We start from the raw sequence: 16,127 nt of genomic DNA on the forward strand, positions 1-16,127 counted from the left end.
CTCTATTATTGAATTTCAGTCAGTCTATGATTTCAGTCTATTGATTAAAAATACAAACTTGTGTTATCGGAATATTTAAATTCATATTAATGTTTATATGCACACTGAGTAAAAACAGTAATCTTTATGACTATAGTTATCTTGAATATATTTTTGTGATAACAATTAGGCTACTCCAAAATACCACAAATGTTATTGTATACTTCACTGAATCTGATGTATCCTATTATTAACATTTAGGAAACATAAGTAACAAGAGAAGAAATAATTTAGACTATTTATTCACAAAATAATACAACAACTGTACACATTACCACTCATGATTTTGACACAAATTCAGGAAAAGCCACCATAAAATATACAAACGTCAAAACATCAACATTTCTTTTTAAGCAGACACTCTCCCTTTGACCTGCAATAACATCAATTAGACCATTCAACACAGAAACATGAACTTGGGTATTTACAGGGTGAGGCTCTTCTAACTGTACAGTAAGCAAGTGAGTTGTGTACATTATGCACAGTAAATGTTACAATATGTGAAAGGTACAAACAGTTAATGAGATGGTCATGTTTGCTAGTGTTATAAGAGGGCTAGCTCAATGCGAAGCTGCTCTTGACCGCTGGAATACAAACCACAGTGCACTACAGCAAAAGGAATGTGCTTTCTTGGTCTTTTTTGGAGTTTCTCTCTGTGCAACACATAAATGAACACAAGACATCAGAATGGGAAAACGCAGTTCTTCATATTACCCTGGGCATATAAATGTGCTTAATAATAAATACTTTCACATTCAATATATAGACAAAACTAGCAACACCTAAGCAATGGCAGCATAAAGCATCTATCGACTTACATGATATACATTTTTGGTAAAGATTCTCTAATTTAAGTAAAAAATAAATGTATGGAAGAAAAACCTAAATGTTCTCTATGAAAGGGATTAAAACAGAATGTCGGAAAGTGCAAAACTACAGCTAAAGTATTACAAACACATTTATTCAAATCAGGTGAGACTTGTCTCACTACTTTGTAAAACCTCAAAGTGAGTCGGTGCAGCACATGAAACGCTGAAATACTAAATCACCAAGCACAGGAAATTCAGTAGCGGGATTAATGGTCATAATCTAGCAAATTTCCTCATGTCATTTGCTAAAAATCTTAATCATGGACATCTGAAATGTGAGCTTGTTTAGTTAGTGAGACTGTATATATAGTAGTACATACCGTGAAATCCACTGAAAACTGGTTGGTCCATTTGCGTCCTCTACAATACAACCTTTACTGTGATTTTAGATTAATGTGTGACTTAATTTATCCAAAGAGTCTGTTTCCTTAAATGTATTATTTTTGGCAGTAAACTAGCGATTTTATTCTTGGCATATGCTTTACTAGCTAAGCACTTCCTATAAATATAAATATTTAAATTATTCTTCTAATTCATTAAATATTTTAAGTGTTTTTGATAGTAATAGTGATCTGAAGTAATGCAAATGTATATATATCTTTCCATATACACTATATATTACTGAAAATAAACATCGTCAGTGCAAAACCCTCGAGATTATGATGACCGCCAACTATAGTTCAAAGGAAAAACACTTTGGTTTTTCTAAAAGCATAAAACGAGAAGCGGTTTGACGGTGGAAAATGGCAAGAACTATGAAGGCCTAATGTTAAAATTCCCTTTTTCTGTTTGAGTTGATAAAGCAAACTACGTCCAACTTGTTAATTCACATTAAAACTACTCTAAAAAAGCACATACAGGAATGAGCAATAAAATAATAAAACCCTTCACATGAATCAATATTGCACCAATCCATCAGTTGTCAAACTACACAATAAAATAAAGCTCATGTACTATGAGCTCTCGTATCCTTTCAAAATATGTCTAGGAGATCTGTGACTCTCTACTGTGGTTCTGTTCATAATGTGTTTACCCTAAATAATCTCTTTTTTATATAATAATAATCTCTAGTATTATATTTCTATCTGCAGTGGTACATGTCATGGCTTTAATCATATTAAGCTATATTTAGTTACACCGTTTCTTAGATGGCGGAATTAGATTTCTCTTCTTTACTAGAATCCACCAGTGGCTGTGTAACTGAGCTCGGTTTCTCCTCCACCTTTGTAGCATCTGCCGCAGCTTTCTCAGATGAGCTTGCACCCTGTTCCGAGGAAGATTTGGAAGCTTCCACCAACGGGACCTTTTCTTTGACCGGAGAGGCAGAAAGTGTGACACTGCCAGGCTCCTCCACAGAGGTGGCAGTCAGAGGCGGAGCCCCGCTAAAACCACGGGCGATGTCATCGAACGTTCGCCCTTTGGTCTCCGGTACTTTGAAGTACGTAAAGATGAAGAAGAAGATGAGGAAGATCATAAATATAATGAAGACATACGGCCCGCACAGCTCCTGTAATTCACAAACAATAAGAAAAAAGTTAATTCTGACGTGCACACATTTTACCACAAAATAAAATCACAATAACTAGTTATGAGATAAAAATGTTCTATATTAGGAGAATTATTAGTTTTAAGTGGTTAAAGTAATGGCTATTGTTTTAATAAATTACTTTAAGAGATTAATTGTAGAATAAAGTCATTATTTTTGTTTTATTTGCACAGAAAAAGTATTCTCGTAGCATCATAAAATGACCATTGAACCACTGATGTCACATGGACTGTTTTACCGATGTCATTTCTGGGAATGGGTTTATTACATTGCTGTCTATGAAGGGTCAGAAAACTCTCAGATTTCATCAAAAATATCTTAATTTGTGTTCTGAAGATGAACGAAGGTCTTATGGGTTTTGGATTTTTAATTTTTGGGTATACTATCCATTTAAACTCGTACCTCCAATTCTGTAGTTTAGGAAACTATATTCCCCCAAGGAGAAGAATACACTTATTTAAACATTAGATCAAAATTTATTATAATAGAAAAAAAAAATTATATATATATATATTTATATATATAATATAAATATATATATAAATGGATTTGATAGATTAAAATGATTTAAAATTCAAGTTTTAAGAGTGATTTAAAAAAACATATTTAAAATAAATAAATATAAATATTTAACATAAATATTTATTTTTATGTACATACAGTATGTTAAATAAAAATTGAAATGAAAAGCTGGTTCTCCATATAGAATATTAACAGTTTTACTTTAAAAATTAATTCAGTAGATATAAGTGGTTAAAGTAAAGGCAATTGATTTAATACATTTTAAAAAGCTTTTAATACGTTTTTTTTTTTTTTAGTTTTAGTAAGCTAATTCCCACAAGGAGAATAATACACTAATTTAACATCAAAATCACTTGGCATGAAATAATTGTTTATTATAGAATAATTATTTAAAAACTTTATTTTAATGGTTATTTAATGGTATTTTTAAGTAGTTAAAGTAATGGCAGTTGCTTTTAAATTAATCTAAATTAAACTCATACCTCCAGTTTTGGGAAGCTGATTCCCACAAGGAAGTTGGCTGTCCAGTTGGAGCATCCTGCAACGGCCATGGCGGCAGGACGTGGCCCCTGGGAGAACAGCTCAGCCACTATGAACCAGGGAATGGGTCCAGGGCCCATCTCAAACATGGCCACAAAGGCAAAGATTGCAGCAATGCTGAGGTAGCGAAAAGCCTCAATGTCCTTCTGCTCAGGAACAAAGGTAGGAAAATACAGGTACAACATTAGCATTCTAATGATGGTCAGATATTTACAGTGACAGTTTTGAATCTTCAGCAGAATGAAAACAGACAGCAGGACCCACCAATAAGAGAGCAATGGTCATGGCCAAGGCGCTGACAGCCATTCCACACAAACCAATAAGGTGCAAAGTTCTTCTTCCTGCCCTCTCCACCAAGAAAAGCTTGTAGAAAGGAAAATTTCAAAAGTATTATTTCAAACACATCACAGATTTCTTATGAAGTTCAATGATAAAATACTTACAGATACTATAGTAAAGACAGTGTTGACGGCTCCAGCTCCAATGGTGGCATAAATGGGCTGAGTCACTCCAGCTGACTTAAAAATACCAGTTGAGTAATAAAAAACCTTTGAGAAACAAAAAGAAAAGTCCAAATGGTTAACAAAAGAATTTTAAGTGATAGTAAAATAAGAACACTAGTGTACATTAAACATTTGATAGTCTGACCAAATAATGAGCTATAAAGTGGAAGTTAAAAATCATGGTTGATATCAGAAATCATTTGTCACATTCAAAATGTAAGGTCAAGACCGGCACATTGCATTTCAGGATACTGCATTTTGGAACATATTAAAAGTTTCACATTATAAGTATAGTAAGACATCCAAATATTTACTGCATATATACAGTATGCATATTATAAAGAATTTACCTACCGTTTCACATTCAAAATAGTAGGTAGCATGCCGTAACAAGCACAGTGCATGATGGGTAATGCATGTCACTCACAGCGTTGATGCCAGACAGCTGTTGGGACAGCTGCAGCATGACAGCGATGAGCAGAGGCTGGCGGTAAGCAGCGGTGCGGAAGAGCTCTGGGATGGTCACTTTCTTCTCCATGGCCATCTTCGCACTCTCCTCCTTCATCTCTTGCATGTCCTTCCCAACATCCTCGCAACCACGGAGACGCACCAGCGCTGAGTGACAAAAGAATGGCGTTTTGGTCATAGAAACCTAATAAGAAAGACTTCTAAATTTTGGCATGGGTAAAATTGTTGAATGTTTCTGAAAGAAGTGCTTGAGCTTACCAAGGTTATATACTGTGTGTATTTATATAAATATATATATATATATATATATATATATATATATATATATATGTGTGTGTGTGTATTAATATATATATATATATATATATATATATATATATATATATATATATATATATATATATATATATATTAAACATTTGATTTATGTATATATATATATATATATATATATATATATATATATATATATATATATAATGCATTATTTATTTTAACTTAATTGTATGTGTATATTTAGATGTATTCTAGGATAAAGGGCAACTTTTGCATCATCAGCATCAGAGAAGATGCCAAAACCTGCTGTTGGTCTTTTGTCAAGTTCAGGGACTGTTAAAGACTCGAGCTTTTGCTTCCTCTATAAGGAACAGTAAACCACAATATTAGAGTAGGGATGGTTTCTCCACTTTAGTTTCCAGTTTCAGAAAACACTTATTTCCAAGCTAGTTTAGCAAGTGTGACAAGGTGTCATGTTCTTAGATGAGGTTAAATGTTGTCAGTCCCTACTGCTTTACAACATGGCAATGACTGTTCTTCTGATTTACATGAATTCTGAATTCAGAACACTAAATAAGTTCTGCTCTAATAGCCTGCTTCTTAGATGTTATTGGTAAACAGATTCATTTTGAAGATGAATGTCTCAGAAAATGGTACATAATGCACATATGAACAAAACCTGTCACATTATGCATGTAGCTTATAATGATTTCACAAACTTTATCTGGCTTACAGCAGAAGTAATGTCTCCAATACCTAGCATCACCAAACAGAATTTCCTGAATCCTTGCCAGCTGACACTGGTTGACTAAAAGATGCATTCAAAACTAGGTTTGATGTATCAGGTTGGTCAAGATGCTCAAAACAGGGCCAGATTTTGAAACTGGAGTTTAAAAAAAAAGCATTTTACAACATAGCTGTGGTATGTGCGTAATAATCTGGTGTAAAATAAATTATCCAGCTCCAGTAGATGGTAACGTGTATGTTATTTAATAAAGGGCTCCTGTTTAAACAGATGTTTTAGCTCATTTTGTCATCAGCATTCTCAAAGGCATAATTAATGTTAAGTGGAAACATAAGGTTAAGTGCATTTGGCACAACTTCATTGCCACACAGATGAACACTGGTCACCAAATAAAAAAAAGTTATTAGTAGTAATAGTGTTCTCTGAGGGAGTGGTGGCAAATTTGACATATTTCTCTTTTCTGACTTATGTAATCATATCAGATATTTTCTTTCTCTTTTGTAAAGCCATCATGGATTATTTAATTTGCTTCTGAAGTAAAAGGCAATGCAAAAGATATATTTGCTGTAGTTTGTATTCACACTATAAATGTTCTTTCGGCGTAAGCTGTTCAGTGAAGCATGATTGCAGCTCAGTGGAGATAAAGCTCATTTTCATCTCTTTTTTACCTGTACGGGCCTGTTCTTCCTCATTGAGGTTAATGAGCAGGTACCGAGGGCTCTCTGGACAGAACGGAAGCAGTATACACTGCAGGACAGCAGGTAGCACGGTTAAAGCCAGAAGCAGAGGCCAGAGCTTTTGTGAACCCAGCAGATTCTCCAGACCCAAAATCTAGATGGAAAAGGACACAACTTAAAAGTAATTTGATCATTTACAGGTATCAAATTAAAACTGATTAGGTTATGATGGCATAGATTAGACTAGCAGCCTTAAAAATGGATCAGCAGACTCAATTAGAAGCTTCATGTAACATAAGTGCATCAGAACTAATCAGAAGGGATATTTCCCCAAGGCTTTGTTGTGGCACAAACATATAATGAGGCCATAAGGCTCTTAAAATGATTTACACATTTTTTATAAACCATCTGGTCATGTCCAATATTAAAAGCTACTGTACAGGCAACAAACTACATTGCTGTGCTATAGAATGCTTTACCTGTGCGATTAAGATGCCCACCACGACACCAAGCTGGTGAAGGGTCCCAAAGGCCCCACGAAGGGGAGTGGGTGACACTTCTCCAACATACATTGGAGTAAGACCGGTGAAGAGACCACAGAACAGCCCAATAACCAGCCGACCGGCAATGATCATCTCAAAGGAGGAGCAGAGAGTGCACAGTCCCATGAGACCCCCACCAATCAGAGCCAAGATATTCACAAGGAACATAGATTTACGTCTGCGGAAAGAAAAACAGACAGGGAGAGAGGGAGTTCAATTGAATTAGAAACACTAATTCAGCAGCAAATGGAGGAAATGAGAAAAATTACAGCAAGGGAGAGAAGAACACAATGTTAAGACTTGCATCCTTTTTTGTTTTAGTCACAATTGTTGTCCTCGAATGAAAACGTCACATATATAGTCAATGTCATATTCATTCGTTTTATTATATTTTGCTCTGATTAAAATTATATATACTACTTTTAGTTGAAAAAATGTGCAAAACTGTAATAAACCACATTTTTTTTTTACCAAATATTTATCAGAAACCATCCAAAACCAGGGAGAGTGGCAGAGAAAGTCACAGAAAAAGAACAATGGCCACTGATCACATGAATGCTTTTCTGACAGTGTGGAGAGTGTTCAAGCTGAGAGGAAGACAGAGGTCAACTCTTCTACTCTGAGTGCCCTCATTATAGTAAACTACTTTTATTATTAATGAAGCATTTACTGTCCAGTTAAAGCAGCATTGTGATAAACTCTGACATCAGATGAGGCATTATCTGGCTGAGGTTTCCCAGCACAACAACATAAATGAAAAAAGACTACTTTAAACTTCTCTGTTCATCTTTCTTATATTTATTCCCCTTTACTGATACATAAATTACATGGAAGACAGCTTCAAACCAACAATGTAAACATTAGCTCCATGGTGCAATGTACTAGAAAAAAATGCACTAGGCCATAGGTCTGACCTCAATGTGTCTTTACCAATAAATGTAAACCTAAGTATATGAGTAATGACACGGAAGAAGTCACAAGCTCAGGATTTCTTTCTTTTCATTTAAAATACAAAAGCCTCTGAGCTCAGGACTTCCACAAAGGACATGTCAGGTTCTTTCCAAGTCAAAACTGGATAATATTAGCCAAATTACACATGATTAATTAATTTCCACTCACCTTCCAAATTTGTTGGCTACGACACCGACACTGAATGATCCCACCATTCCACCCACGCTAAAAATGGCCACAGCAAAACTCCACACAATGGTGCACACGCCTGGACTGATGTGCTCCCCGTAACGCTCTATCCATGTGGCATTAAAGAATTCCCGCAGTTTCTAAGCAGTTAAAATGTTTTCATTAAAGATGGCCAATGCATAATTCCTATATTGCCATTTGTATATGTGTTTGTATTTTTGATGAATCATTTTGATTAAGTGCTAAATAAATATGTTTTGGTCAATTTAATGCATTCTTGCTTTAAATCTTAAACATTTATGCAACTGAATGTGTAGTATACGTTTGTTTGAACCTTTGATTGGTACTACACACAACATAAATCCACACCTATTTACCTGTTCTGGGGCATTGATGACTCCTGTGTTAAAGCCAAACTGCAGGGAGCCAATTACAGCTGTCGATAAAGAAAACAGGAGGTAGCATGTCACCTGCTTCTGTGAAACAAGAGAGAAAACGTTCAATGTTGGTTAGTTGTCATTGTCATTTTATTTTGCCTTTTTTTTTTTTATTGTCACATTTTGATCATAAAAATGAAACATACACACAGACTTAGATTAAAGAGAGTTAGATTAAAGTAGCCTATTTATCTATAAAAACACTGTTATTCATATTAAAAATTGTCTATATAAAATATTTAATAATCATATACGCCATGTTAATCATACTTTAACTGGTGTGACAAACAGACAGCCCGGGAAAGATTTCAATTAAACAAGAAACACTAATTCAGCAGCAAAGAGAGGGTATGAGAAAAATGACAGCAAGAAAGAGAAGAACTAAGTAATTAGACTTGGATGAAAATGTCCTTTAATGTTCATTTTGTTCAGATTAAAATCCCATATACTTTAAGCTGACAATAATGTGTGAAATGACTGAATAAAACCTGTCAAACTGTAATAGACCAAATTCTAACAAAATATATACATATTTATTATAATAATTATTTAAGAACATAAAAGATCAACATTAGATAAGTGAAAATTTTCATTACAAACTCCTGAAATAATAACATATAAGTAATAATTATTGTAAGCACAGTATTACATAATTTAGTAATTAATACTTTAACATTTTATAATTGTATTTTTAAAATGAATCACATATACATTTTCATTATATACATTAATGTTTGTTTAACTGAATTCTCTAAAAACACCCAGTAGTCAAACTGCACTCCACTTACGTAAATGTAAACACAACAGCAGCTAATATTATACATCTCTATCATCACAAATCAGCCATGTCCTAACACAGCCCTGCCTCCATCTGTAAGACTACACTGTGACTACAGACTACAGGTTTCTAGGGCAACAGGACACAGCAGTGCTGACACTGTGGATTGTGAAGGGCTGTGTGATGCTGAGACAGAGATGTTCATGAGACTTTAAGATGGAGTCTGAGTCAAGTCTCGAGTCTTTGTCACTGGAATCTTAGTCAAGTCACGAGTCAAAGTCAAGTCTCAAGTCATTTAACGACTCGCTAAAAAAAATCCCATTCAGAATCCTCATTGAAATATTCCTACAAAGCTATTTTATAGGCTATAGACAAAATATATAGTAATAATCTGTTTTTTAGGAGATTTTAAGATATAAGGTTAATGCACATACAGCCTGTATTTTAAACCATTATTCTAGAATAAGAGTCCTATCTACCACGACACATAAGATAAACATTATAAATACTGTATATTATTTCTTTCTGAAGTCAGGGGTATTCAATTACAGTTCCAAGGCGGCTTCTATGTTTTCTTCCAAGCAGAGGTCAGGACAATATATATATGAGCAGAAAGGAAAGAGATAACCAGCAGTTTCAAAGTTTTAGCTCTATCCTAGCCATCGAACAACAGTTAGCCTACCCAATTATAATGACAAGATTCTTCAGAAATTTTATTACATTTACATTTACATTTAATCATTTAGCAGACGCTTAAAGCGACTTACAAATGAGAACAATAGAAGCAGTCAGGTCAACAAGAGAACAACAACAGTATGTATACAAGTGCCATGACAAGTCTCAGTTAGTCTAGTATAGAACGCATAGCCAGGTTTTTTTTTTTAATTAAAAGACAAGAAAAGGAAAAGTGCTAGTATTAGTTGATAATGCTAAATATATATCAGAAACGTCTTGTCACATCTGGTTTGAACAGGTTATAGATAGACAAATAGATAGTAAGAAAAATAACTATTTGCAGCATTGTTTTTTTCTTGCTGTTTTAGTGAAATTAATCTATATAATTTCGATGTCTCCACGTATCTGTTGTTGTTAAAATAACCGCGTCATGCGCGCCGGCGCGCGTCCGAGAGAGAAAGAGCACGGAGCTGAATAGGCTTGAATAAAGTGCTTAAAGATATTTACCATAAACGAGCAATTGTTATGTGATCCGCCTTTTGAATACCATTTAGGCTATATAAGGATTTAGACTAGAGTTGCTTTTAAAATATTCAGGAGTCCCTTTCCTCGAGTCGAGTCAAGGCTGGAGTCATTTCAGCTCGAGTCTGAAGTCATGTCTGAAGTCTATAAAAATGCGACTCAATGTCAGACATTCAACACAGATGACCTAAAAGATATTACTGAACTGTATCAAAAACAAAAGTAGTGTATAGACTTTACTATAAACTGAATAAATACAGTAGTATTTCTATATGGATGCATCTGTGTAGGTCGATGCAGTGTTGCAGAGCATTACTTGCACAACATTTGGCTTATCTAAGCAAAACCAATTGGATGTAACTATCTGAAATAAATGTAGATCAATAGCATCATTTCCTTTCAATCTGATCCTATTATTCTAATTACTCACTCTCCCTATCTCCCGCTCCCATACAAATGCTCTCAAGTCAAGATGACTCAGTGAAATAAGTTTTGAAACAATCAGAATCAGAATCAGCTTTATTTGCCAGGTGTGCGCAAACACACAAGGAATTTGTGTTTTTAAGGTGCTCCTGATACATACATACATAAATAACAAAAAATATATTTTTTTAGCAAGACTTAGCAATAAATAATGTGTAGCCTATGAATCTGGAACAGTAGCATTTTTACATTTTTACTCTATACAGAACTGTATAAAAATAGAGATATGCATAGGCCTATGTATTTACATAATACTTGAGAAAGGCAATAATTAAAGATGTAGAATGATTTACAGAAAATTTACGGAAATCAAACAAATATCATCTGACAAATGCATTCTGAGTCAAAAGCTCGGAATTAAAGAGTAACAAGACAAACTGGACAGAAAAGTCCTAGCATGTGTAGACAGCTATGAATGAAAACATCTAATCTGCTCACAGGGACGATTAAATCTGCTGATGTAGTGAGTTTTAAGAACCCTCACGTACAAAACGTACAATACAAACAACTTCACCACCCATTCTGCCTCTCTCTCCTGGTCTCTCCCAAACATTTATATCCCAATAGGTCTTAATATCATTTTAATCCTGTCCTCAGCATCTCAGCCACTCCTTCATCGTCATAGCAACATCCATTGGGTATGGGGTTGCCACCTTCAGCAAGGAAAAATAAGGGACACCCATTCATGACCCCCCCATAAACAATAAACCATGAGAAAACATGCTCAAGTATTGCTCAACTTGCAGCAGAAAACATTAATATTGTTATTTTAAATTAGATTATTTATAATTTTTAATTATTATTATTAGTCTTTTTTTGACAGTTCTGCAGCTGTTACCTAGATGGGATGAATTTGTATTATTTATTTCTTGTTTTATTAATTTGCTTTAATTAGGACTACCTTATTATGTAATTATTTGTCCCATTTTTTATCTAAACAATTTAGCTTTTTTTTTTAAATGCCAAATTGTATACGGCATATATGATTATTTATTATGTATATATTTATGATTAATATCAATGATCAATTAATAAATAGGGCCTAACATTAATTATAATATATTAATTTATCTGTCTAATATTGTTTACAAATATAACAATTATGCCTACCAAGCTCTGATAATGTATGAAATATTATATTAACAGACTTTTTAACAAATTTTTATAAAACAATATACGTACATTTAGAAGCACGTATTTGTCTGTCGCTTTAAAGGTATGGTTCACACAAAAAATTTAAGGTTTTTCTTCTGTTTAACACATAAGAAGATAGATTGAAGAATATGGGTAAACAGCTGCTGGTTGTAACTTCCACAGCAAGGTAAAAAAAAAAAAATACTATCAGAGTTTTGGTGGAAATGTTAAACTGTAGGCTTTTCATACTTATATCTTCTAAATGCAAATGTTGTCACTTTTTTGGAGCACACTGCCTTATAGATAACCTTAAGAGTAACATATTGATAATAACACCCAAAAAACTTTCATTTTGATTTCATGGGGACTTTAAGAAATAGTCTGACCAAGCAGTTAGCCAAAGGTTAATCAGTCTTATTTTGGACTCAAATCTACATTTTTATGTATAACTGAATTAAAATAATTATGACCAGTATTAAAGGAAACAATTACCTGACTAACTTTTAAGACTAGTCTTAACCTTTTATGCAACCTGCCTTTTGATGTTTTTTTTTTTTTTTATGTTTCAGCACGCGTTCTGGAGACTTTGTTGCTATGGAAACAAAAAAGACACCAAAATCACGTGCAAATAAGCATCTCTAATACTTAATGAAATTGATTTCAATATAATTGCTATTAGTATTATAAAAAGTGCAAAATACTTATTTGTTGAAATATGTGTTTGCCTTTGTAAAATACGGGACAAATCGCATCGCGTATTGATTTTAATACGGGATGCGTAATTTTACCTTTAATTACAGGACTTTTCCGTATTTTAAGGAAGGGGTTGCAACCGTAATTGGGTAATAGCTGCATTTATATTCCTTTGATTGAGACTACACAGCAAACACAGAAAACACACTGGGATTATGCATAACACTGCTGATTGATCATACTGATTGATTTTTGACATACATTCACTGTTGAAACAAAGACAACATATGAACAATTTGATTAACTAAAACGATTAACCAAAGTCATGCAAAGCATCTAGGTGTACATTCATTACTGCCAAGATTCCTAGATGCAACACACAAACTTACAGTGTGTGTAAACCATTTTATACAATTACAATGCATAAATGATATATTTAAATACATTTAGAGTGTTGTGGGAAGATATAATTATAAGCAGCCGGTACTGATTGAGCAAAACAGTTTAAAGGGACCAACCTTCTCCCCCTCCATCGTGCCTGAGTGGAAACGTCCAAGAATGATGGATTCCGAGTGAACGTGATACTTGGCACACAATCTTCTTCTGCTCGAGATGCGATGCTGTACGTGACTATTTTGCTTTTAAAAACTGCAAAAATTGTAAAACATTTGTAAATTAGCGTAAACAGTGTGAGACTCATAAACATTTCCCCCTAAACAATCTGTTGCGTTATCATCAGAGACTACACCCTTAAAGGGACTTTGGTTATCATCTCCCGCAACATCTTTCAGAGCTCATCATACACGTCAAGCAAACCACAAAGAGACATATAAGCCTCTATGATATTAAAATGTATATTTTAAGTAATAAATAACGACACTGGTACTTTTGTTTCGACAATGCTACATTCTGAAAATAACATCGAGGCATGTTAGTTACATCTTCAGACGAACTTGTAAACTTTTGTGTTAAAATTAATTGTTGAAAACCGCTTTGGACAGAATGTTTATGTATAAATATGTACTTATCAGGTACCTATACGTAAAAATAAGAGAATATACTGTTTTTGACCCCTCCCCCAAACCTTTTGTGACGACCCCCCAGCCCCCAAAGAAGAAGAAGAAAAAGATCCTATAATAAATAAACGAATAAATAGCCTTAGTTAAATAGACTAAATTAACCCCCAAACTATACACTGTCGTACAACAGGTGCTTCTGAATATGGCGGACTCCACTTTTTGACAAGTGGATTTAAGCAGCATCTTCACCTCAGATCTGTTTTTGATCAGTAAACATTTTTTTACACGTGCAATATAATTATTTTCGTTATTTTAAGCGCCAAAACATAACACTTTTATGTCATATTTTAACATCACCAAAATTGTTCATTAGGCTATACTTTTTCAATTAAAGTAGACGCCGTCAAATCCATTTAAACTAAACAGCCAAATAAGATTATTACAATAATCAGCATCAGGTTATTATGGTAAGTCAATGACTGAAGTCAATCAACTGAGTCTGCAGTTACCGTGTCTCTCGTGCGTCGTGACCACCCGTTCGCGTGTGCACGTATCCCGTTGACCCACTGGCACTAAAGTCTGTAGAAATTCGCTCCTGCAATTATGTATTCGTTCATTCGTCACGCGCAGCAAATACACGACCAACCGCACGTTCCCCTTTTTGACTGAATACCGGCGTCCGCGCACGTATAGCCTCGACCCCGCCCATTTTTTAATCCGCTACTAGTATTTCGCGTCACGCCTTGTGACAGCTATTCCGTCATAGCGCCTCGTGATGCGGGAATACCTTATTAGGCGAGGTTTCTGTTAGGATGCGGATTGTGCTCGTGGGGTGGGACCAATAGCGTCTGATACCGCCGCCCATGATGCTCTGCGCGGGTGACCTTGAGAGAGCATCAGCTGATGGGTGCTACCAAATGGATGCAGCGCCGGGTACCACAAACTCCAAGGATGCAGCCATGCGGCTTTTACTTCCTGAAATTCGTAGAGCGAAAAAAATAATAATTAAAATACATTTAGTGTATATTATATTCACCTTTTCTTGTTTTTTTCTTCTTTGTTTTCCTAATATCCGTTGAAAACTGTAATAGGCACATCCCACTTGCGTTTATTCAGGCCTCAAACAGGCACGTGAGTCATGGCAGTATCAAATTCTACAGCACAACAGCCCAAATACAGTCAATGGTCACAAGACTCCAGATGATTTTAGAACACAACGCAATTGCATCATTATATACGTCTCGTTTATTTGCACCGTAAGAAGATTCTGTTGATTTGAACTTACCCGAATCTATATGGTGCTGCTGACTTAAATAACTATAAGGGGAGATTTGGTCTAATTGTCACACTTTTTGTCAGGATATTGTTTATTTTTAGGCTAGTTAATTTTGTATGGGTGTATTTTGTATAATTCAGTATTGGTTAGTTATTGAACATTTCCATCGTTTACCAGGACAAAAACAATTATCAGTGGGAACTTGCTGTTGATTGGGACTGATTTGAGAATACATTTTTATTTAAAGTAAATTTCTGTATTTAAAATGTATTACAGTCAATTTAATGTTGTATTTGTATTTCATGGATTTAATGTTTAAAATGAACTAGCTAAAGTAGCTACTAAAGTTTAAGTAGTAGAATTAACATATTTGGGATAAAACGTGGGACATTTTGATGCAAAATTAATGTCCCAATCTAAACATTTATGAAATATATCCTTATCCTAAGAACATAGTTAAAATTTTAAGTAAAAATAGTTAAAAATCTACTTTTATAATATATTGGATGCTTGCTTTAATGCTATGGAGGACTCGAGACTGCCACTTAAAAATAAAACGAAGAATCAATTTATTGATTTAAAATTTCAAGCATAAAAACATATATAAATAAATTACTTTTTAAATAGACAAATTAATAGACATTTAAAGATGTTTATTTCTGATTTATGATAATTATTTATCCATGAACTATTACAAATAGGCTATATGACGATACTTGTTTTTTTCTTGTTTATTAAGTTTGTTTCTATTAAGTATTGGGTAAGAAATAATTTACACATTTATTATTATTTTTTTAAATAATTAAAAAAAATAAAATAACAAACAAAAATAAATAAATAAAAATAAAAATAAAAAAACATCAAATTAAACAAAACAATCATATAAGATAAACGTAATTGTCCAGAGCGAAATTTGTCATACTGTATTTCTTAAATGTGTGAAAATCATTTTCACTTATAAGCAAAATAGGAATATAATGCAAAAACCACACACACATAAACTTCAGTATATGGTTTTGTGTTGGAAGTGTTCACATCATGGGATTAAAAAAAAAGAAGATATTTCCTGCCATCCTCAGGACGAAATGTGGAACAACACCATTAGCTTGCAATTCAATAACACTAACATCGCATTAGGGTACAGATGCCCTATTAAATGTATTATTATAATTTATTATTAAATGTATTTTCATTTTGATAGAAGTTTCCAAATCACATGGTAGGCTATGCAGTTTACTGACCA

At 33.9% G+C, this 16,127-nt stretch overlaps 1 protein-coding gene across 2 annotated transcripts; it reads right to left on the bottom strand.

Annotated features, from left to right (window-relative positions):
- Window positions 1-267: 267 nt before the first annotated feature.
- LOC132145173 (solute carrier family 2, facilitated glucose transporter member 3-like) lies at window positions 268-14,382 on the bottom strand. Of its 2 annotated transcripts, XM_059555964.1 has the most exons (11): window positions 14,118-14,382; window positions 13,108-13,237; window positions 8,245-8,343; window positions 7,847-8,007; window positions 6,665-6,905; window positions 6,177-6,339; window positions 4,447-4,634; window positions 3,960-4,064; window positions 3,781-3,879; window positions 3,459-3,662; window positions 268-2,415 (listed from the first exon to the last, which is right to left on the bottom strand). In XM_059555964.1, the coding sequence occupies exons 2-11, from the start codon at window positions 13,120-13,122 to the stop codon at window positions 2,053-2,055; spliced, it is 1,638 nt and encodes a 545-aa protein (XP_059411947.1). In that variant the 5' UTR covers window positions 13,123-13,237; window positions 14,118-14,382; the 3' UTR covers window positions 268-2,052. The 2 variants fall into 2 exon arrangements, with proteins under 2 accessions (XP_059411947.1, XP_059411948.1); XM_059555965.1 differs by lacking the exons at window positions 13,108-13,237; window positions 14,118-14,382 and adding an exon at window positions 12,389-12,483.
- Between the last annotated feature and the right edge of the window lie 1,745 nt (window positions 14,383-16,127).

The sequence above is a fragment of the Carassius carassius genome, chromosome 8, assembly GCF_963082965.1.
Source record: "Carassius carassius chromosome 8, fCarCar2.1, whole genome shotgun sequence".
NCBI classification, from domain to species: Eukaryota; Metazoa; Chordata; class Actinopteri; order Cypriniformes; family Cyprinidae; genus Carassius; species Carassius carassius.

Excerpts from the sequence above, each read along its gene's own strand:
- LOC132145173 (XM_059555964.1), bottom strand. Across the intron at positions 8,008-8,244 it reads TCATCAATGCCCCAGAACAG|AAACTGCGGGAATTCTTTAA; the intron begins GTAAATAGGTGT and ends TTAACTGCTTAG. Across the intron at positions 4,635-6,176 it reads GGAAGAACAGGCCCGTACAG|CGCTGGTGCGTCTCCGTGGT; the intron begins GTAAAAAAGAGA and ends TTTGTCACTCAG.